Source organism: Scleropages formosus, chromosome 10 (assembly GCF_900964775.1).
Source record: "Scleropages formosus chromosome 10, fSclFor1.1, whole genome shotgun sequence".
Lineage (NCBI taxonomy): Eukaryota > Metazoa > Chordata > Actinopteri > Osteoglossiformes > Osteoglossidae > Scleropages > Scleropages formosus.
Genome location: NC_041815.1, coordinates 15,477,435 through 15,500,229, shown reverse-complemented (window position 1 = coordinate 15,500,229; position 22,795 = coordinate 15,477,435). Strand labels below are relative to the sequence as shown.

Sequence of the window (22,795 nt, the reverse complement as noted above, 5' to 3'; positions counted from 1 at the left end):
GAAACGTGCTCTTAGTGCCCTCAGCAGGGACAGACACAATGACCCGCGTTCATTTGATGGGCAACGTAATGACATGATCCCCACTGTTGCAGGGGTCACATTATTGATGGATTAGTTAGGTGACACCTTTCAAGTCTACTTACAATGTGAAGTAATGCTGTTCTAAACTGCTTTCAAGCATTTGTATAGCAGGGTACTTTTTACTGATCGGTTCAGGGTAAGTACCTTCCTCCAGTAGCAGGATTCAAACCCGGTTCTTGGACTCACAGCACTGGCTGTACACTACTTTACACCTCCTTAGGTCCCACTGATGTTTTTACAGAGAATTCATGTGATGCTGAATAGTTCTTCATTTTTGTCACGTTTCCAACAATCCAAAAGAGTCTTGCACTAACGCCTTGTAAGTACTGTTATACTGAACGGTAGTTATTAGAAAGTATGTTCTGTGGAGAGAAGCGGAGTACGATTGCTGGACGAAGTGTGCGCGCGCGCGAGCGTGTGTCTCGCGCAGGAAGAAGAGGCGTGAGGCCACAGGCACGCGACGCTGTCTTAACACCATATTATTGAAAGGTACACATTGAGTTTCGCAATTTAAAATCTTTTCTTCTCTACTTTAAAATCCGCCTGTAATTAAATGTTTGGAGTCGCTCAATCTTACAGTACAATATACACTGTTTCCTGCATCAGTAAGAGACTTCGGGCTACGTCGGTAGTCCGTAGTGTGCCAGTGACTGACTGATTATTACAACATTAAAGAAAGGAAAGGGACAGAACGTAAACAAACACAATGATTACATAAGTCAGTAACTAAGTGCGGTAAGAGAAACACAGATGAAGTCGCATCCCGTGTTGTCTGCATTCACCGTCCACGGAGCAGCAGACTGAGACAGACTCTGTGTGTGCTCGCGGGCGCTTTCCGTTGCTGTCTTGCGTCCCATGCGGATTTATAATTTATACAGTGGAGTACATGTTTACGTTCCTGTTTATTCTTGGTCCAATCATGTTTTAAAAGTTAAAACAATCTGGGGCTGAAAGATTCTGCACGAGCTTCACACACAGTCCACACGGAGGACGTTTTCCATCATTTCTTATGGGAAAACATCGAAAAAAATATTTTATTTATAATATATTGCTTCTATAAATATCTTATACATGTCATATTTACTGTATATACACACACATAAAAAGACGTCGTAAAGCGCCTCGTTTGCAGCGCCAAGGCTCCACGGCAAACGCAGACAGGAAGTGGCGGTGCTGACCACTGGGCGCGCTGTCGCGCTCTCTATGCCGGAGGAAGTGGAAACGTCCGGCGTGACGATGGGGTAAAAACACCGTGCGGACGAGCGGGCACTTTCAACGACGGAGGGACACGGGCGGGATTCGGAGAGCCGGGTGACGGGAGAGTGCAAGGAAAGAGGTAGCGAGAAGTGTGTCTGAATAAGAGCCCCGGGTGGTGTCCCAGTGAGTGTGTGGTTGTTGTGTTCATGATTAGCGATTTGCCCAGCGTACGTTACGTACGACGAGACTGAGTCACTCAGTGGCCGCGTTAGCGAGCAGCGCCGTCGCCGTGTGTGGTGATTAGCAGTGTACAGTGTTAATACTTACTGGCCGTGTAGTCAGTGTGTAATATTGTACTGTACATGAATGAATGTCATTAGTGAGTACCAAAGTTAACTACTACACATTTTGCCGTGTGTACATGGCAATGAGTCATTGTTTCGTTTGGCAGTGTTCAAAGTAACTCAGTTGTCAGTTGTGCATCATGCAGTGCTGGAGTGTCATTGTGTGTTAGTAAGTTGTATACTTAGCGCTGTGTACCAGGGAGAGTGTGTGTTAGTCGGTCCACACTGACACGTGTCCTTAATTCTTATACTGGTCTGGGCTTCAGCTTCTTTACTCCCCTCCACTCCACTACTTGTCATGTCGTGTCCATGTGATGTGCTCTCTCCGCTGATGTGTGTCTCTGACCACCAGCAGAGACTGTTCATCCTGAGCCACACTGATTCCCAGCCGGCTGTGTATTAACACCCACAACAGTCTCTCTCTCACAGTTTCAGTGAGCCTCCGGAGCAATTTAATATGCTTCATCATCACTCCTGGACTGCAGGAGTCCCTGTTAATTTCCATAATGAATCTTAACTCCGTTCATTTACGAAGCGCTCGCATATCTGCGTTTTTGTGATTCATATGTTTAAATCATAATACTAGTCATATAATTAATGTAATTGCATCTGTAGACGAACATTGTAAGTTGCTTCGGAGAAAAGCATCACCTAATTTAGAATGAAAAAATGTAAATAATTGATAGCTCATATTTACTATCTTTTAGTTTTTATATTTGTTTTTTTATTTAAGCTACAATGTGTATGTTGTCACTGAAAGAATGCATATGAAAACTGATGATAAAATCAAATGTTTATGTCTCTTGTGTAACTTCTTGTATACATTGCATCAGTTGAGTGTCAGTCCAGGTGTGTGTGTTTCTCTTAAGGGTGTGTGCATGATGTTCTTCTGGTGTGTGTCAGGATGCAGTTTGGAGCTCGTGCTCATCGGTGCATCACATGACAGTGCGTGACTAAAGGGATGGTTTGGCTCAAGGCAATGTAGAATAAAATATATTGTGGTAGAAATCCTTGCTGGTTATTAACATCTGCAGCTGTTCACAACTACACTGCACACAAAAATGAGGTTTTGTTGTGTACATTTTTTGTGTGATCGATGCTCTTGTCTCACAAAAAATGCACAAGCCTAAATAAAATGTATTTGAGACCCATTCTGGACAGCCCTGTGCGTACATGTGCTGAATGGTGGGAGCACAGTGTCTCGTTGTGTTCACCTCGCAGGGGAGGACATGGACGTCGGGGCCCTGACAAGTGCACTCAGTTCTGCCAGCCTGGGGCCGAACAGCAGCAGGAGCATGCTCAAGAACGACACTTTTAGGTAAGTTCCCCGTCTCACCCTGACCTTCGATGCGTGATGTTCCCCAGCTGTCGCCACTTCCTCCACCTTGGTTGTGGTACATGCTGGTCTCGAAGCTTTTTCAAACTCCAGATGTGTGGAAAGAGGGGTAGCAGAGTTTGCATGTTTATGTACATACAGCAGGAGTGTGACCGAGGACAGAACTCGCTGGAGCAGGACTTGGGTGATAGACTGATGAAAGCTGGAGCGAGAGCAGCCGTTACTCTCTGTGAAGAAATGGAAGTGATATCCACTTGTGGGAACATGTAAGAATGTGTAATACAGCAAAATGATCTAACTCCTGCAATGTCGGTCAGCCTGTTTCAATTAATATTCCTCTCGACCTCAGAATTTAAGTGTTCGGACTTACAGATCTGTTAAAAAAAAAGCACCCTTCTTCCTTTTCCATTTGAGTCCTTGAGTTACCCCAGTCTGATTTAGAGGAACAGTCAGTAAGAATATGCGTGTGACAGAATTACTCAGTGCTTGGGGGAAGTGGTAGCATTTCAGGATTAGCTTGGTGTACTATTAGGGATTTGTGCCTGTTTGCTCCCTTCCTTATTATCCTGAGTTACTACATTTTTTTTTCTGTTTCCCCTCCAGCTTTTGTGAACTTTACACACTTTTTGCACCAGTTTATTGGCCTGGTGCTGTCTCCTGCCACTACTTTTTCCATGGACCTGTCCAGGGTTGGCATCAGTGCCTACAAAGCTGAGAAATGAACTGAGCGTCCAGATACCTTACACTAAGATCTGCACATTCACCGCCGATAGAGCTGCTTTATCCGAGTCCATGTCTTTGGCTTCCTCATGATCTTTAGCACGTAGGTTTAGCTGTGCGTGAGGTTGAAAGCAGCAGCGATGTGCAGTGTGTGCGCATTGCCAAGCTGTGGGTGGGAATAGATGGATGAGGGCTCACACTGCAGGACAATAAGACTGCTGGATACACCTTGCCTCATGTAAATTTTGAAGGGGACCTCTTAAACTGGTAAGGTTGCAGGTTTGAATCCCACCTTCAGCTGCAGTACCCTTGAGCAATGTACTTACCCTAAATTGCACCAGTAAAATTACCCAGTTGTATAAATGGGTAAATAGATGTAAGTAGCTAAACATTGTAAGTTGCTTTGAAGAAAACCCTTGGCTAAATTAATAAACGTAATGTAAATGTCAGCTTCCAATACTTAACCTTTCTTCTAAGAGGTAAATACTATGATGAAGTAGAATACTGTGGTGAAACTCAAAGCCCACCACCACTGCCTCCTTTTCCCCATAACATTCTCACTCATGTGGCAGATTAAGGAAATGTATGAATTAACCTGATTGTAAGCTGATGTCATTTAATAAATGTTTTCGCTTTTCTGTAGTTGGCTAGTGATTCTGAGGTCATGTGTGCTCTGTGTGAGTTACTGTCTCTTGAGGCTTGCCTGGATCAGATTGCTCCCATAGTTCTGTGTCTTTCTGTCTCTGGCCGTAAAACATCCACTCAAGGTGCATTCAACACCTTGGCATTTCTGTTTACCTTTGCTGGGCGAATGGGATGGAGTTTGAGCCAGAGGCTTTAAAATAACAGTAAGCAGAGGCTCCAGTTAAAACATAGTTGCAACTCTTCTTTGAGGGCGTGGCCTCCCAGTTTTTCTTTGTCCACTTGCTCACACTGCAACAGAGCCTCACCCAGCTGCTCACCTCTGTGGAAGACCTGAGCTCTGAGCGCTGATCTCACCCCATCTGTCCTAATCCTTTGCACTCCCTCCCTCACAGTCTTTCCAGTCAGTGGCGATGTTTTCAGCTCATTCCCCCTCTTCTGCCTACTCTGTCGCACTTTGCAGCTATATCTGGAGGCTGGGCTTCTCACAGGAAATGACATCACATTATCTGGGGTGCGTGTCTCACCAGCACACAGCATGCAGTACAGGGCTGTGGTTGAAAGGTTTGAGGGCAGAGAATGCAACTGAAAGAGCTGAAGATCCTTCCCAACCCCTTGACGTTTTGTACAGGTGGAAATATTTGCCTGACCAGAGAGCCATGTGTTGGCTGAGGTTTGGCTGAATGAGGACTGCAGCACATGCTCTTTGTTTGTGTGGTCTTAATTCACACTTTGTTTCCGCTTCACATAATGGGTTCAACTTGGCTATCATGGAGAACACAAAATGCAAATTCAGTCTAAATTAAAAATAATTTAGACTGAATTTGCATTTTGTGTTCTCCATGATCCTGACCAGGTTTTAATCCTAATCTTTCTCCCCTCCTTGCGGTCAGCCGTTTTTTCTACAAATTAAAAAGTGACAATTGACCTGTTATTCATCATTATTTCTCTTTTCGTTGTTTCTCTCTGTCTCTGCCCTTTTTTTCAAGGCTGCACATGGTCACATGGAATGTGGCCACAGCAGAACCGCCAGATGACATCAGCTCTCTGATTCAGCTGGACTCCCAGAAGAGTGCAGACCTCTATGCCATTGGGTGAGTTATAATGTCTTGGTGATAGGGCTGCCAGGATGTTCTGAGACAGGCTAGTAGGTAACAGGGGCTTTATAGGTTGTCTGTAATTAATGAACTTGAGACGTTGTTCTTGAAAATTACCCCCTTGCCAGCATGGTTAGCACGTTTGTGTAAACTTGCAAATTGTGTTGTTTATTATGAAAGAACGTGTGTATTAGTAATAGTAATGTGTTTTAAAATTATTATAATTGTGTCTCTCCTGCTGTCAGCCTGCAGGAGGTGAATGCTGCTCCTCTGCGGTTTGTCACAGACCTGGCCTTCGAGGACCCCTGGAGCCGACTGTTCATGGCCACTCTGGCGCCAAGAGGCTACGTGAAGGTATGGCTGAGCCGCTGCTGCCCTATAGCTGTGCGCGTGCAGTACAATGGGGCCTGTTTACCAGCACCCTCACTAGGAGCTTCAGGACAGTGGGGAGGCGGGTACTGGGTAATCATACAGTTGTTTCTTTGTGTTAATTTGTCGGGAGTTATGTTTCCACAGTAGTCTTTTGGTTTTAGTGGTGTTCTCATTTGGGAATCTGAATCTGCACGCTTGTGGGAAATTATGATTTAGTAGCCATGCAATGCTCAGGGCCCTCTGCTTCTCACTTTACGGCTTGTCCTTCCCAGGTCAGCTCCGTACGCATGCAGGGACTCCTGCTTCTTGTCTTCTCCCAGCTGGCCCACCTTCCCTTCATCCGAAACATTGAAACCACCTATACCCGCACTGGCATCTTTGGCTACTGGGTAAGGATGTGCCTTGTCCACCCCGTCTTTCACCCACCTTTCTACAGTCCATTCCTCCATCCACCCTCCTTCTCCGTACTCCTAGGGTAACAAGGGCGGGGTCTCTGCACGCCTCTCTTTCTACGGTCACTCGCTCTGCTTCTTGAACTGCCACCTGGCGGCACACATGGAGTACGCGTCACAGCGTGTGGATGAGTTTGAATACATTCTGGACACGCAGTCCTTCAACATAGAAGGCACACCGCGCATCCTCAACCACAGGTCAGCCTGCATACCACATTTGCACTGTGGGGCTGCTGCAACACAGAGTGCCTGACATATCCTGCTGAACCTCTTTAGGTGGAGGCCACAACAGTCCTAGATCCAGGCGTAGGCACAATACCTTGCAAAAGTATTCAGACCCCATGAAAGTTATCAAGATTGCAGTGATTACAAATGATACATACAAATATTTTTCCTGTCAATATACAATATCTGAAAACAACTTATTTTGGCTCTGAGAACTTAGTGTTTGAGATCACAATAAGAATACTGATTGGAAGAATATGTGTGTATATCATTTTTAATTCAAGAGGTTTGAATACTTTTGCAAGGCAGTGCTTCATATGCTTTTATTGTAACTGCCTGGATTTGTTCAGCACCAGTCAGCCATTCTTCTGGGTAGTTTACTAATGGTGGTCTCCTCCTGGCAGGCTAGTGTTCTGGTTTGGGGACCTGAACTTCCGCATTGCCGACCATGACCTTCACTTCACGCATAGTGCCATCAATCACAAGGACTTTCACCAGCTGTGGCAGAAGGACCAGGTCAGCTTGTTACATGCACATTTAAACACATTCTTGCCAACACAGGACTCTATTGTAACCATGTTATTATTCCTGTGGTGGACTGAGTACCATGACTGCTACACAAATGTTGATTTTTTTTTTTTTTTTTTTTTTTTTTTTTCCTCCTTCTTTGGTCATGTAAAATTTACTTTGCATTGAGCTGTTTGCTGAGCTGTTGTGTGATTATATCTTTACCAGTACTGTCTTGTTCTCTTTCCGCTTCAGCTGATCATGATGAAAAAGCAGGAAGCCTTTCTGCAGGAGTTTGAGGAAGGCTCCCTCAGTTTCAGACCCACGTACAAATATGATCTGTTTTCAGACAGTTACGACACCAGGTAGGATGTCAGAGCTAATCCCAGCGTCCTTGTAGCATGCACCTTTTCTTTTTGGATTGATTGCATGGGTAGGCAACTGGCATTGCTGTAGAGAAGTAAAAAATGTCTTTGCTCTTTTTGTTTCTGTCTGTATTGTCTGGTTTTTGTGCTGATTGATCAGTGGAAAAAAGAGAAAGCCTGCCTGGACGGACAGGATCCTGTGGAGGATGAAGCCCAAAGCCCCACTACTAGAGGATGGAGTAGAAGGTGATGGGGTTGGCAGAGATCATATCAAATTGCTGCAGCAGCAGCCAGAGGAACTTCCTCTAAAGGTGAAGCAAGACTTATACACCTGCTGCATGGACTACGGCATCAGTGACCACAAACCTGTGCTCAGCACCTTCACCTTGGAGGTGAGCTCTCACTTTCACTGTCACTCTGTTATTTAAAGAGTTTGTGAAATTTCTTGCCATGGGGAGCACATCCATGTTATTTTGTGTAATTTCCCTCAAATTTTTTGCTACCCTGCTTTGTCATTTTGCTTGGTTCATCATCATCCTCTTTATGGCGGAAGTTGAGGAAACAGTACGAGAGCCCACTGGTGCTTCTGTATCCTGAGGGCGAGTGGAGTGCAGACTTCGATGCTGTGGTGACCTATACCATACAGGAGCCCTTCGCCTCCAGCGCCTGGGACTGGATCGGGGTCTACAAGGTAAGCTGAGAGTAATATAAAATATAGAGGATAAAGAAGAGGGTTTTGGGCTACATGGTTAAGACATCTGTTGCTATTGTCTTTTTTTCTTTATTTCTTTCGAGTTGAGTCTGTTCCATTTGCACTTTGTTCTCACACCTTCTGCAGATGTGTTTCAGTTGTTGCTATGTTCTCCTGAAGTGCTAAATGTCTATCAACCCCTACAGGTTGGTTTCAGGAGTGTGTCAGACTACATCACGTACACCTGGGTGAAAGATGATGAGGTCTTCTGCAGTGATAAACTCATAAAGGTAAAGCTGTCCTCGGTCTCAACTTTTACACTGAGGCAGGCAGGCAGGACTAGTTTATTTAATCTACCCTTGTTTTTCCTTTTTCCGATGTTTCTTCTCACCTGTTATGAATGGCTTCATTTGTGTGCTTCTGCAGGTTTACGTAAGTAAGGATGAGATACCAGTCCTTGGAGGAGAGTGTGTACTTTGTTACTACAGCAGCAACTTGAAATGTATTGTGGGCATCAGTGACCCATTTCAGGTGAGTTCTTTTTGTTAGTGTTGTTGTGTGGAACCAAAAACAGGTAAGCGGTAAGGTGAGGTGTATGGGTGCTTTATTGTTGCAGAGCAAAATGCTCCCCAGCAGGTCAGCCCTAGGTTATGTGCCAACCTGGCGGTTTCTTGTTTTAGGTCCTGTGTATTGCAGGTTGACAGTGACTGTGAGCTGTGACTGAGTAAGATTCCTGAGTACAAGTTAAGGCTCAGTACACTATTTTTGTGTTATGAACTCAAGCATGCATCTGTTTTAGGTGCAAGAGTCAAAGGTAGCAATTGAGGAGGGTTTAGTACCTGAAAACATAAATGGGTTGGAGAAGAAGATGGCCAGCTAAAGCAAGAGGAAGACTTTGTTGAATCACACACATCCACCTCTTTGGGACTGCCAGTCTACCAGCACATCTTTATTACCTGGAACAAATCTTTCTTTTAAAACAGTGTCAAATAACAAGAAACAGGGTGGACCAATCAGGTGTTACGTTTTATTACTGTCAATAGTCTGTAGGAAATAACCATAGTTTATAATGTTACATTATCTTGGCTTCAAAGAATTTTATTGCGTTTTAGTTACATCATATGAACAAACACTGATTGTATATGACCAAAAATTGATTGCAGCTATTCACTGCTAATTGTGTGTTCCTGAAGAAATCATATAAATGTAGACAGTCGCATTTAAGAGAAGCTGCAGTCATTTAAAGCCTTTTCATTTCACCAAGGAGCTGCTCCCAACACTTATTTGAAATGTTTTGTTCTATTCTAGTCTGATGCTATGTCATCTCCAATGAAAATAATCTGCTAATCTGTAAAGATGTGAGATAGGACAAGAAATAATATAGGAACACACTGCTTAATCAATGAGCAGAAAATAGACCCACCATCATATTTTCAGAAATGATGGGAAGATGTTTACTGTGTGATTTGTTTAAAAAAAAAAAAAAAAAAAAAAAATTAGCCAAAATTTAACATTTTAAATACTGTCCTATAAGTATTTATTAAATATTTACTATTGTGAAATGTATTTTAAAAACATGGGAAGAAGAGAAGTATTTATTATTTCAAGGGTGATTTGAAATGAGTTTGTAATAGTTACCTTCCCTTGAACTGTGCAGGTTCCCTGCTGATGTCTGCCAGCCTTTTAGCTCCTGCTCTAACACTATCCTGTTTTGTTTCTAATCTGCCTTTTGTTGGCTAGAGCCAGTTGGGCCAGTAAAAATACCAGTCTGACATCGTCAGATCCTGGCAATGAAGCCATGGCTCTGTCATCCAGGTTCGGAAGAGGTAGTACTGCACTGAAATGTTTCAGGCAGGAGATAATCTAAAGTACTGAAATGCAATGAGGAAGCAGAGCAGGTATGTGTTTAGACACCTGGACAGTAGCTCTGTGGAGAAACTAGGAGTCATAAATGATTGCAACCAGGAACACAAGAAAACTTCTGCTGAGTGATATCAGCATAACGTGTTTACCTCAGGGAGGGGAGTTACCGCTGTGTTGAGTAGCAGGTCTAGAGGTAACGTGGATCACTGTGTCCATTAGTGAATATGTCCTTAGCAGTATGCAGGCTGGATTCAGCTGACTGGAGTGACTCTTACAGGCTGACTCTTCAGTGTTCATTGGAACCAACTCCTTGCTTACAGCAACATCTGTGTTGATGTTTATTTGATATTCAGTTGCTGACGAAAACAGGAAGGAGAGATACAATCTTTGTGTGTGATATTGAAATTGTTTTAAAAAGAAATATTGCTAATTTTGTATGTATGTTTGAGATTTCACATTTAATATGGTATTTTGCTGAGAGAGAGATACTCGTATATTGAACATTGAACTGCAATAGGAGCGCAAAATGAGCAGAATTGTACACAGTTGTTTGTCACACATGATATTTATCTGTCACATCATGTAACTAGTAATGGAGACTGGATGGCTGCTCTTCAGTGTGTGTGTGTGTGTGTGTGTATATATATGTATATATATCATATGTGTATGTTTCTTTGTGTGAACCTTTTCATTTACCCGCTTTTATCATCGAGGCACACAATAAGAAAATAGTATTTCCCTAGCATATACGATGTGTGTTTCAGTACCTAATTATTACGGATGAGATGCCGGTTGCACTGTTTGACATGTAAGAACACGCACGGTAGTGTTTGAACTCTGTGTAGTCTGTAAATACGGTTTGTGCAATGAATGACGACATTCTCTTTTTATGAAAAGTGCTATATTTTCTTAGTGACACAAGGCAAATAAATTCTGATTATAGGCTATATTATAGCTCATTCTGAGCGAGTCTCGACTTCTGTTTCTTAAACTGAATGTCCTATGACAGCAGTCTTTTCAAGGAGGGAATCTTCATCTTGGGGGGGGGGGGGGGAACGCGGTTCGTGCGCCACGTGCGAGGCACGCAAACATTTTCAAATGTGCAGCCGCCGTAATAAGGAGCGTCCGCGCCGAGTTCTGAACGGTGGATCTTCTGCCGCACAACTGAACATAGCAGCGCATCGTAACCGAGCTCTGGGTCGTACTGTGTTTGCGGTCGGAACCGTTACCAGAAGCCGACGGCGACGCCTGCCTGCGCGCGGACGACGCCGGGAGGGGACGGCGCTCCTACCCAGCCACAGATCTTGAGGAAACCTTCATAGTATAATTTACATGTAACTGTGCTGGGTCCCTTCCCTAGTATTATATTTAGTCCCCCAATACCTGATGAGTACACCGCTCTGTGTGTGTGTGTGTGTGTGTGTGTGTGTGTGTGTGTGTGTGTGTGTGTGTGTGTGTGTGTGTGTGTGTGTGTGCGCGCGCGCGCGCGAATAAACTCTTGGTAGGAAGAGAAATGTTGAGAAACGCGCGTACACGCACCGTAGTCGTAGAGGGCGGTACAGCGGGAGCGGGGTGGCTTGGACTGGTTGCTGTGGTAACGGTTTGCTTAGGAGCCTCAACAAAACTACCTCTCGCCTGCTGAACTACAGCATTCAGCTCCAGTTCTGTCGACCAGGTATGTGGGCATTTTTTTTGGAGCCTTAAACGTGACAATGATGTATAATCTATCCAGGGAACAGCTGGTAGTGTAGTGGTTAGAGTTACTGCCTTTGGACCCACAGGTTTGATCCCCACCTCTGGCTATAGTACCCTTGAGCAAGGTACCTACCCTGAATTGCTCTAGTAAAATTACCTAACTGTGTAAATGATTGTAAACATGTAGTAATTGTGACTTTAATGTTGTAAGTCACTTGTGTGTCCAATAATAATGTAACCCTGTCCTAGTTCTCTAGTTGCTTCACAGGGTTTAGATTCTCTACTGAGCCTCAACTCATATATACAGTAGTCCGTCTTTTTAAATGCTTGTATATTCATCCGTTTTTAAATAGAAGAAGCTTACATTCTTTATTTTATGAACTTTGTGTGCTCATTCGACACTGAATTTATTATAAAATATTGACGTAGTAAACTCGTACAAAAAGCACATTAACTACAAGAAATACAAATAAGCAGTTTATTTTGTTTAAGGTCAACAAAGTAGAGCAACAAAATTTGAAAAAGAAGCGAGACTGAAGTGCCAAACTTTAAGAACCTTCAGCAGTCAGAGTGAAGTACAGGGTGGCTTGATTTCACACCTAAAAGCCCTCTGTGATCACGGACGGCGGGGGACATGTCTCGGCTCCGGCTCGTGGAGATGCAGCCCAAGTTTCTGATGTCAGATTGGCATCAGGCCAACCGGATGCATTATGGGAATGTGGAGGCTAAGCGTCTGCAGTCTGAGCGTCTGGTTGCTGAAAGCCAGAGGCTGGTGGAGGAAAGTGACAAAGCCACACAGCGCATGCAACAGGAAGTTAACCAGAGACTGGGTATGTCTGGCATCATAGAGACAGCCAGTTAAAGTGCTTAAACAAAGTAGTGCGTTCTAGATTATGGTACAATACAATGCCTTCTTTTATTGGAATGTCAGTATAGTCAAAGAGTAACCTTATTTCAATATTGTGCATTGAATTATTTATTATAAATTCCTGCTGCAAAACCCAGCCCTGAATGTACCCCAGCTCTCCTCACTTGGCCCAACCCTCATCTCTGTCACCAGAGTGGAGAATCAAAGATATCAGGTTCTGGAAACAAGAGCTGGAGCTTAAATTGAACGATATGGTAGAGGAGATTGAGACGTTGTTAACCACGAAGACGCGTGTCGAGAGAGCCCTCGAGAGCTGCTCCGAGCCCCTGCGGGTCACCCTTCAATGTATGCTCGAGAGGTGAGGGGGAAGAGATGGAGTTGGGGCCATGCTTCCTGCCCACTACATCCCTGATTGCTCTTTGCACAGAGGCAGACCTCTTAAATTCTCAAGGATATTCTCACAGACAGTGACTACCGAAAACAGGCGGAAATGATACTGAGCGCGTGCGTGTATGTACGTGTGCTGTCTCAGAGAGAAGCGTGTGGGCATCGACCTGGTTCATGATGATGTGGAGAGGGAGCTCATTAAGGAAAAAGAAGTCATCGAGGGAGTGTCCGCGCTGCTCCAGCGTACTCTGGAGCAGATCAACGAGCAGATCAGGTCAGACTTTCAGCCCAGCACACTTTAACCACTGTGGCACTTGCCGTTCCATCAAAGTTTTCATTTTGCTTGTTTTACTAGTACTAATCACTTATTTCAAACATCTCTTTATTTAATCATCTCATATTTTTGTGTGCGTTCAGATTGAACCGCTCAGTCAAGTACTACCTGGAAAAGGACCTGCGGGATAAGGTCCAGGCAGAACAGATTGATGACTACTGCTCCAACCTTAGCAATACCTCCATTAACATCCCCCACACAGTGGCACCAATTCCCACCACAGGGAGGTCAGGCTGTTCTTAGATAGAATCAAAACAGATATATACCATATCTGCTGAAAGCCTTTGTTTGAAAGCCTGTCTGCAGCAGGGCAGAGTTTACAAAGTTGCAATACAGAAGTCTTCTGCAAGCTGTCTCCCTACTGTGATTGTCAAAATAGAGTTGTGCCTGCAAAGACTTGTACAACATGTACCCTTGGGTGTTTTTGTCTTCTGTTTTTTAAGGGCCACCGTTACACCGAAAGAATGGGAGCAGTTCTCAGACCTGAACATGTCCAAAGCGGAGCGGGAGAAGAACAACTCGGTGTCTCTGCGGGTACTGGTGGACAGTCTGCTGGAGCAGACGGCCTCGGACATGCGCAAGGCACACCAGGCTGTAGGAACTGCACTTGAACTGTGCATCCAGGAGACCAAGAGTGCCAAGTGCCAACTGGAGGAGAACCTAGCTAAGGTAAAGAAGACTGACGGGTGGTGTGACATACATACAGTTCCACCTCTGACGTGAAGATTGCAGGTTCGAACTGTTTTGCCGTATGTGTCTCCGTTAGGTCCTGGAAGAGATGGCGAGGCAAGAGAAGAGCATGGCGTCTTTGCGTGCGGCCATTGAAGACAAGCGGGCACCCCTGAGTGTGGCACAAGAGCGCCTTGCAGCACGAAGCCAGAGACCCCGCATTGAGCTGTGCCACGATTCGCCACAGGCCCAGCTCTACGCTGAAGTGCAGAAGCTCGATGGCCACATCCAAAGGTAGGGACAATAGCATCCTGTGTGTCAGTTGGTAGGAACTTTTATCTTCGCCTGTTCCTTCCCCCATTATCATTATTTTTTATTCCAGACAATTTAGATGGCTTTAATATACTAATCTGAAACCAGTTTAAACTGCTTAGTATTTTACAGCAGCCATTCAAAGTTAGTACCTTGTTTCCAGTGATATATGGCTAACTGTGCTACCTGTGTCTGTATAAGCATAGGTCTGTATCTAAAGCTCTTTGTCAGTTGTGAAACACAAGTTTGTATACCCAAAGTTGTATGTTGCTCTGGAAAACAGTCTGGTAAATTAACAAATGTAAATATTTCCTTGATACAGCCAGAGTACAGCCCTTTCACTTGCAAGACCATCTGTCTGAAATTAACATGATACAAAAATATTATCACAATACGATATTAATCACAAATTTACACCACAACTTTAGACAAGATGCAAAAGTTATGGAATTATGCTTCTGCACTTCTTCTGTTCTGTCATTGTTCTACCCGGTGCGATTCATTCCCCATTTCACTGCAACATCCTCTCCGTTTTCCTGGTACCAACTTTTGTCTTTCTGTCTCCACCAGACTGAATAGGAGCCTCTTCCAGTCGGAGGTAGAGCTTCGGGCCCTGAGGAGCAGCCAGCTGACCTTGGAGGAAGAGATCCTGGTGAAGGCAAACTCGCTGTACATCGATGAGGTCATCTGCACCCAACTGCGTCAACCGATCGTCGTCCAAAATTTTTGATGGTGGACAGGACACTTGGCACTGTGGTGAATGCCAAAGAATGGACTCTGGGCAAATTAATGACAAGTGTACAATGTGTTCTTGACAAACAAAAAAACAACAGTACAAAATGCATAATAAAAGTTTACTGTACACCTCAGATGAAAAATTGGAGTTAATTGCTGTTGTGTAAAACACTGAATACATTAAAATACCGCCCCAGTGAAATCCTGCTGCACTTTTGATTATTTAACCTTATTGTCTAGAAAAAGGACATTATGGAGTGTACTAGTTATGAAGAATTGCCAGCATGGCTGCGTAGGTGCATGTGGCATAAACGGATCCACACAGGCAGGTGCAGACACACTGACACACACTTCCTACTGGGTATACTGCATATGTTGGTAAGATGAAAAATGTAATGAAACCTTGGTACAGATATCAGCATCCAAATATATTTATTGGGAATTGAATTACCTTCCTAAATAAAAGCTGTCAAAAGTTTACCATTTCAACACTGACTTCTGCTTATGGCCATCACCCTGCGAGGAAAAACAGAAGTCTGTCAGCGGGCATATACAGTACTAGCAAAACTAAAACTTTGTGTGAGTGTTCAGTCTTCATCAATGTCTGTGCAGTAACTTTTTTTTTTTTATTTTCTTATAAATCTGTTTCAATGTTGAGTGCAATACTGGATTTACTAAGAATGAAAACTTGGATTTTAATGTTACTGTCTTCTCAGTTACTAACATATGTAATGGTACATACTTACACTAATAATTTATTGAACCAAACTTTGATGCCCTATGGGTCTGTGTACCCCAGGTTAAGAACCCCTGCTCTATATAGTGGCATAAATGTATGAGGAAAAACCCAGTTCCACTCACTGCGATAGGGCTTTTGAGTTTGTCTTTCTTCTTCAGCCGCTCAAATGCCTGACATTTCACCTTTAGTGAGGAGGGAAGTGTCAACCCCAGGTAAACTATGTGACCCGGACAATATAGTGCTGATATACTGCAGCAGTTGGACACAAATGAAAGCAGCATTTTCCCAATCCTCTGGACTCAAACCACGCAATAATCAATTCATTATTATCTGGAGCCCATGCTGGAAACACCCTGAATCACAGGGCATTCACACACTACAGGCAAACCTGAAACGTGTCTTTGGACTGTGGAAAGAAGCCACAGCAGAGGAGACCCATGTAAACGTGGAGCAAACGTAAACTGCATACAAACTGATCTGGATTTAAGCCTGCGGTATGTCTAAACCGACAAATCGAGAGATGTGAAACACCTGTGCTGCCACGATGCCACTCCACACCATGCAATAATCGTCACACTTAAGAACTGCTTATATTCATGGCTTACAAATTTATCTGAGTTAACGTGTACTGGGATTTGAGCTGGGTGACTGTGTTGCTGCATTTGTCTTCAGAGAGGATGAAAGAGTAGAGTACCTTGGAATAGCGCGTATGATGCTGCAACTCTTTGGTTTAGGTGCTTGTGAAAGGAAAAGAGAAGCCAGAAGTGGAAATGAACTGGATGTGACCATTTGTGTACCTCGTGCCATTGCAGTGTGGCCACCGGGAGAGCCAGGTGGCACTGAAGACAGGTGCCGATCTGGTCCATGGCCTCCACGTCACTCTTCACCAAGGCCTTGCTGTCTCGCTGGGAGAATGTGAAGACGAGCGAGTTCGTATTCTGTGAGTTCTGCAAGTGAACGTCATCCTCCTTGCCTCCCGGGGGTGACAATGCAGAACAGTCCCGCTGAGAGAGATGGGAAAGGGAGAGGCGTGTTACTAATTTTTCAGTTCCCTTTTAGGAATTTTACAGAGGATACCGGAGGACAGTTACTGCTCTGTGGTCCTGTAAGCTGTAAGATTCGGACAAATGATTAACACGAATACCTGGTGTTCCCACATCCGGTCTGAAGGGTAAGATTTCATGCAGCTGAAACACAGCTGTAAAGTGGACTCTGCAATAGATATGCATGGGTAAGAGCAACAGAAATGATCGTAACAGGCCTCTGCAACACATAACGTACTGTACTAGACAAAAGCTTGAGTACACTAGCTGGAAACTAGTTTAGGTTCCAAGGCATTTGGTTAACAAGTCTGAGCAGGAAATCAGTCGGCGCATCTTCATGCTGCTCCTCTGCAGCAGTTCCCAGAGATGTAGGGCGCTTGTGGGCTGCTTTGCTTTCACCCTTCTTTCTACTTCGCTGCATACAAATATTGCCCAGGTTGTCCAAGGGGAACTTGCACTTTTGACTGGCATTCTGCTTTAAAACACACACTTCACACTGTGCATTTCATAACTGACATTTATAATGTGAATAATGTGGTTCAGAATCAGTCACGAAAGCGCCGAGTAGTTAAAACTTTAACATTTACTGTTAGCTGCTTTACAGTATAGGGGGTGCGGTGGCGCAGAGGGTTGGACCGGGTCCTGCTTTCCAGTGAGTCTGGGGTTCGAGGTCCCGCTTGGGGTGCCTTGCGACGGACTGGCATCCCGTCCTGGGTGTGTCCCCTCCCCTTCCGGCCTTACACCCTGTGTTGCTGGGTAGGCTCCGGTTCCCCGCGACCCCGTATGGGACGAGCGGTTCAGAAAATGTGTGTGTGTGTGTGTGTGTGTGTGTGTGTGTGTGTGTGTGTGTGTGTGTGTGTGTGCTTTACAGTACTTACAGTCCATATGACACTTATTAAGTGGGCCTGTCCAATGTGACACATTTGTATATGCATGTTGAGCTGCGGACTGACTCTGTTTGTCCGTGGGGACAGCGGTGTCCTGGCCGCCATCCTTCACCGGTGATGTGGAACACTGCAGTGCGTGATCCTCCCGGTCCCGCAGCTGTACATAATGGCCGCAGTCTGGACAACGCTCCGTCCGGCTGCTGCAGGCCACCGTGTGCTCTTCCAAGTCCCGGGAGGCCACCTCCAGGTGGCAGAACCTACATAGCAGCATCCTGCCTACACACTCCTCTGACTGGAGAGGAACACAGGAGGAAAAAACTTGCACGGGTGGTTTGAAATGACAGGCTGTAATGGCACTCTACCTGTGTCTGAACTGTATAGTATGATACAGTAGCGTTTACTAGGTGTTTATAGGGTGCAGTGTTCGAGTGCGGATTAGTGTGCCAGCATATCAGAAAGCCTTTATTTGCTAGCGAAGGCAGGCAGAGAGTGAAAGGACACTTCTTTCCAAAGAAGAAGTAATCTCTTTAGTCTTAGCACAGTTGGTTGAACAGCACAAGGTCATGTGATTTACAGAAGGCCAGAGGAAAGAGTAGCCTTGGAAGGTAAGGTGAGTGACACCTCAATGGCTTTTGTTGTAAACACCCAGTCCTGTGGCTTCTTCGTCCTGCTCATGAGTAAAGTAATGGGTCCACTACTGCATTCCATGGTTAAACAAATACTACACAGGGTCAGGTAACATAAGATAAGGTCTAGCAGATGAGACAAGGCAGGATGAAAGCATTTCTACAGTAGCTTTCCAGTTAAAACAGTGCCAGTCTGGGAGCATTGCCTAACTGGCAGCAGTACACATGTCCCTAAATGAATTTGAAGGGATACAAGCAAAGGATATATTATTACCACGTTATTTTCTGTGGCTGCCAGTCTTTCTTTCTGAATGAAATGTGTATTCTATATTTGCTTTGGCGAAAGCTAATTTAGGTGGCGCAGCAAGTAGTGCTGCTGCCTCACAGTACCTGGCGTGTGTGAGAGAATGTGGATTCAATTCCCATTCAGTCTGTTTGGAGTTTGCACGTTTTCCCTGCGTCTGCGTCGCTTTCCTCCGGGTACTCTGGTTTCCTCACATAAGCCTAAGACATGCGGTTCAGGCGAATTGGTGACGCTAATTGCCCATAGTGGGTGAATGGATGAGTGACTGTGTGTGGCTACCCTGTGATGGATTTGAGTCCTGTGAAGGGTGTACCTCCCCTCAGCTTTGCACTGAATACTTCTGGGATAGGCTCCAGATCACCATGACCCTGCTCAGGACAAGCGGTTATAGGAACTGGATGGATGAAAGGTAATGAGATGCACTTACCTGATGCTCCTGCAGATGGCAGCGTTCCATCTTTTTGCTGCATTGGGTGCACCTCACCTGTCCAAATCCAGTAGACATACAATTCAGCTGCTTTGTGAACCTGTTTTTCCCAAACACAGTTTATCCACAGTGTTCAAGAAAAAGACACTCTGCGGGGTGTCTTGAACACAGCGCACGCTTTGCTCCATGGCGCACGTTCTTTAACACTCCACGTCAGAGATTATGCAGGACAGTTAATGCCTCTTCCTGGAATAACTTGTTCATTGCTGCCATTAGAGAGAATCATGTGAAACCATCACACCTACTCTCCAACCAAAACACTTGTATATCATGTTCAAGGCTCTATAGTTTAAAATGTCTCTAGAAACTTGATACACATGAAAAAAAATTGACCGTGGGGGTTCTGACCAGGGTGTGCTGTTCAGATCGGTGCTCCTCCATCTGATCCCGGGGTATGGGCTCGTTGCAGTCAGGACAGAGGCTCAGGAAACGTTGGCAGTGAGACTCGTGCAGGGCGAAGTTCAACAGGGCTATCTCCTTTTTACTGTGTTTATGTTCACGTATGTATTTAAAAAGGAAGATTGAGAGAAAACGAAACAGGTGGTTAAAAAAGAGGATTAAAACGAGCAGACAGGAGACTGATAACCAGGAAGTGTGAACTGCTGATTCACTTGGATCAGGAAACTTTGTGTCTGACATCGTTCAAAAAAATTACTGTACTTGTATTAAATTTCCTCGCTGTACCATCCCTGTGATAAGAGGCTTAGAAATAGCTCTTTAGAGCAAATTTTACTGAGAGTATTATTTTTAGTATATAAATGGAGAGCAATATAAGTATGATGATAACAATTGTTATCAATTAACACTTACTGAGCTTACACCTTTGCTTAAAGCAGCTTACAGTGTTAGGTAAGCAACTTTACAATGATTTACCTATTTATACTACAAGGTATTTTTATTGTTTCAATTCAGGGTAAGTACCTTGATCGAGGGTACTACAGCAGAAGTGGGATTCGAAGTAGAAGCCTTCAGAGCACATGGCAACAATACAAAACACTACACTATCAGCTCACCCCATGCGTATGTTTTCGTGTGTCAGATGGGTACTCACCAGTGGTTGCACAGTTTGTTGTCTTTCTCTGTTTCATCCATTGCGATGGCCTGAAAGTGCTTCTTTCTTTCAGCTAGTTTGGGTTTCAGTTTTGCTTCCACAAAAGAAAAAGTGAAAGTGGATGAGGCTCAGAACTCCTGGTTGGCTGACAAGCAGGTCAGGGATTCATCACTGCTCCACCCTCCCGAAGAACACTCTTTCACTGACATAATATACCTAAATAACCTTGGCATCTGTGATTATTGCAGAAATTTCTTTTCTGAATTCAGCTTTACCAGTTGACTGTTACTTCCTCATTTACATTTACATTTACGTTTATTCATTTAGCAGTTGCTTTTCTCCAAAGCAACATACATCTGGTGCCTCAGCGGGCTTGGCCAGGTCCGATGAGTACGAGTTTCAAGGCGGTCGATTTTCAAGGCAGTCGAGTGCAGTGGCTCCATTTTAGTTGCCATGTACTGTGCTGTGTAATATAAATGTACTGCAAGGTATACACGTTTAAGTTCTTGGCTAAAATGTGAACTTCTATTAAGAAATCCATTCACAGCGCGACGGGGACGTGGTGCCTCAGCGGGATTGGCCAGCTCCGATGAGTACGAGTTTCAAGGCGGTCGAGTTTCAAAGCAGGCGAGCGCAGAGGCTCCATTTAAGTTGCTATGTACTGTGCTTTGAATTATAAATGTACTGCAAAGTATACATGTTTAAGTTCTTAAATAAAATGTGAACTTTAATTAAGAAATCCAAACGCGCCGGGTGCGTGAGTACTCCAGCCTTAACGCTGTCTCAGGCCATAGCCCAGGCTCCAGCCTTGACCCTATCTCCAGCCCTAACCCTAGCTCCCAGCTGAACTCTGGCTGCTGTGCACACCACAGCGCCGGCCCCGCAAAAAGCTGAAACCATTAGCCGGGCTCCAGCACTTGCCCTTGCCCGAACCCTAACCCTAGCTCCAGCCTTAACGCTGTCTCAGGCCATAGCCCAGGCTCCAGCCTTGACCCTATCTCCAGCCCTAACCCTAGCTCCCAGCTGAACTCTGGCTGCTGTGCACACCACAGCGCCGGCCCCGCAAAAAGCTGAAACCATTAGCCGGGCTCCAGCACTTGCCCTTGCCCGAACCCTAACCCTAGCTCCAGCCTTAACGCTGTCTCAGGCCGTAGCCCAGGCTCCAGCCTTGACCCTATCTCCAGCCCTAACCCTAGCTCCCAGCTGAACTCTGGCTGCTGTGCACACCACAGCGCCGGCCCCGCAAAAAGCTGAAACCATTAGCCGGGCTCCAGCACTTGCCCTTGCCCGAACCCTAACCCTAGCTCCAGCCTTAACGCTGTCTCAGGCCATAGCCCAGGCTCCAGCCTTGACCCTATCTCCAGCCCTAACCCTAGCTCCCAGCTGAACTCTGGCTGCTGTGCACACCACAGCGCCGGCCCCGCAAAAAGCTGAAACCATTAGCCGGGCTCCAGCACTTGCCCTTGCCCGAACCCTAACCCTAGCTCCAGCCTTAACGCTGTCTCAGGCCGTAGCCCAGGCTCCAGCCTTGACCCTATCTCCAGCCCTAACCCTAGCTCCCAGCTGAACTCTGGCTGCTGCGCACACCACAGCGCCGGCCCCGCAAAAAGCTGAAACCATTAGCCGGGCTCCAGCACTTGCCCTTGCCCGAACCCTAACCCTAGCTCCAGCCTTAACGCTGCCTCCGGCCGTAGCCCAGGCTCCAGCCTTGACCCTATCTCCAGCCCTAACCCTAGCTCCCAGCTGAACTCTGGCTGCTGTGCACACCACAGCGCCGGCCCCGCAAAAAGCTGAAACCATTAGCCGGGCTCCAGCACTTGCCCTTGCCCGAACCCTAACCCTAGCTCCAGCCTTAACGCTGTCTCAGGCCATAGCCCAGGCTCCAGCCTTGACCCTATCTCCAGCCCTAACCCTAGCTCCCAGCTGAACTCTGGCTGCTGTGCACACCACAGCGCCGGCCCCGCAAAAAGCTGAAACCATTAGCCGGGCTCCAGCACTTGCCCTTGCCCGAACCCTAACCCTAGCTCCAGCCTTAACGCTGTCTCAGGCCATAGCCCAGGCTCCAGCCTTGACCCTATCTCCAGCCCTAACCCTAGCTCCCAGCTGAACTCTGGCTGCTGTGCACACCACAGCGCCGGCCCCGCAAAAAGCTGAAACCATTAGCCGGGCTCCAGCACTTGCCCTTGCCCGAACCCTAACCCTAGCTCCAGCCTTAACGCTGTCTCAGGCCATAGCCCAGGCTCCAGCCTTGACCCTATCTCCAGCCCTAACCCTAGCTCCCAGCTGAACTCTGGCTGCTGCGCACACCACAGCGCCGGCCCCGCAAAAAGCTGAAACCATTAGCCGGGCTCCAGCACTTGCCCTTGCCCGAACCCTAACCCTAGCTCCAGCCTTAACGCTGTCTCAGGCCATAGCCCAGGCTCCAGCCTTGACCCTATCTCCAGCCCTAACCCTAGCTCCCAGCTGAACTCTGGCTGCTGTGCACACCACAGCGCCGGCCCCGCAAAAAGCTGAAACCATTAGCCGGGCTCCAGCACTTGCCCTTGCCCGAACCCTAACCCTAGCTCCAGCCTTAACGCTGTCTCAGGCCATAGCCCAGGCTCCAGCCTTGACCCTATCTCCAGCCCTAACCCTAGCTCCCAGCTGAACTCTGGCTGCTGTGCACACCACAGCGCCGGCCCCGCAAAAAGCTGAAACCATTAGCCGGGCTCCAGCACTTGCCCTTGCCCGAACCCTAACCCTAGCTCCAGCCTTAACGCTGTCTCA

General features: G+C 45.9%; 3 protein-coding genes across 5 annotated transcripts; 2 read left to right on the top strand and 1 right to left on the bottom strand.

Moving 5' to 3' along the window:
• The first annotated feature begins 499 nt into the window (after positions 1 to 499).
• inpp5ka (inositol polyphosphate-5-phosphatase Ka) lies at positions 500 to 9,507 on the top strand. Of its 2 annotated transcripts, none has more exons than XM_018750554.2 (13): positions 500 to 570; positions 2,844 to 2,940; positions 5,310 to 5,414; positions 5,663 to 5,771; positions 6,062 to 6,178; positions 6,264 to 6,439; positions 6,871 to 6,982; positions 7,229 to 7,338; positions 7,499 to 7,730; positions 7,892 to 8,029; positions 8,236 to 8,319; positions 8,456 to 8,560; positions 8,829 to 9,507. In XM_018750554.2, exons 2-13 carry the CDS (start codon positions 2,852 to 2,854, stop codon positions 8,907 to 8,909), a joined length of 1,458 nt encoding a protein of 485 aa, XP_018606070.2. In that variant the 5' UTR covers positions 500 to 570; positions 2,844 to 2,851; the 3' UTR covers positions 8,910 to 9,507. The 2 variants fall into 2 exon arrangements, with proteins under 2 accessions (XP_018606070.2, XP_018606069.2); XM_018750553.2 differs by lacking the exon at positions 500 to 570 and adding an exon at positions 1,060 to 1,417.
• Positions 9,508 to 11,355: 1,848 nt separating this feature from the next.
• tekt1 (tektin 1) lies at positions 11,356 to 15,122 on the top strand. The gene is made up of 8 exons (XM_018750547.2): positions 11,356 to 11,567; positions 12,080 to 12,417; positions 12,648 to 12,813; positions 12,988 to 13,116; positions 13,260 to 13,403; positions 13,620 to 13,845; positions 13,943 to 14,139; positions 14,728 to 15,122. The coding sequence occupies exons 2-8, from the start codon at positions 12,222 to 12,224 to the stop codon at positions 14,885 to 14,887; spliced, it is 1,218 nt and encodes a 405-aa protein (XP_018606063.1). The 5' UTR covers positions 11,356 to 11,567; positions 12,080 to 12,221; the 3' UTR covers positions 14,888 to 15,122.
• Positions 15,123 to 15,244: 122 nt separating this feature from the next.
• Positions 15,245 to 20,124, bottom strand: xaf1 (XIAP associated factor 1). Of its 2 annotated transcripts, XM_018750550.2 has the most exons (8): positions 20,030 to 20,124; positions 19,327 to 19,462; positions 18,919 to 18,975; positions 17,628 to 17,853; positions 16,776 to 16,843; positions 16,429 to 16,635; positions 15,754 to 15,813; positions 15,245 to 15,408 (listed from the first exon to the last, which is right to left on the bottom strand). In XM_018750550.2, the coding sequence occupies exons 1-8, from the start codon at positions 20,068 to 20,070 to the stop codon at positions 15,370 to 15,372; spliced, it is 834 nt and encodes a 277-aa protein (XP_018606066.1). In that variant the 5' UTR covers positions 20,071 to 20,124; the 3' UTR covers positions 15,245 to 15,369. The 2 variants fall into 2 exon arrangements, with proteins under 2 accessions (XP_018606066.1, XP_018606065.1); XM_018750549.1 differs by lacking the exons at positions 15,245 to 15,408; positions 15,754 to 15,813 and having other exon boundaries at positions 15,866 to 16,635.
• Between the last annotated feature and the right edge of the window lie 2,671 nt (positions 20,125 to 22,795).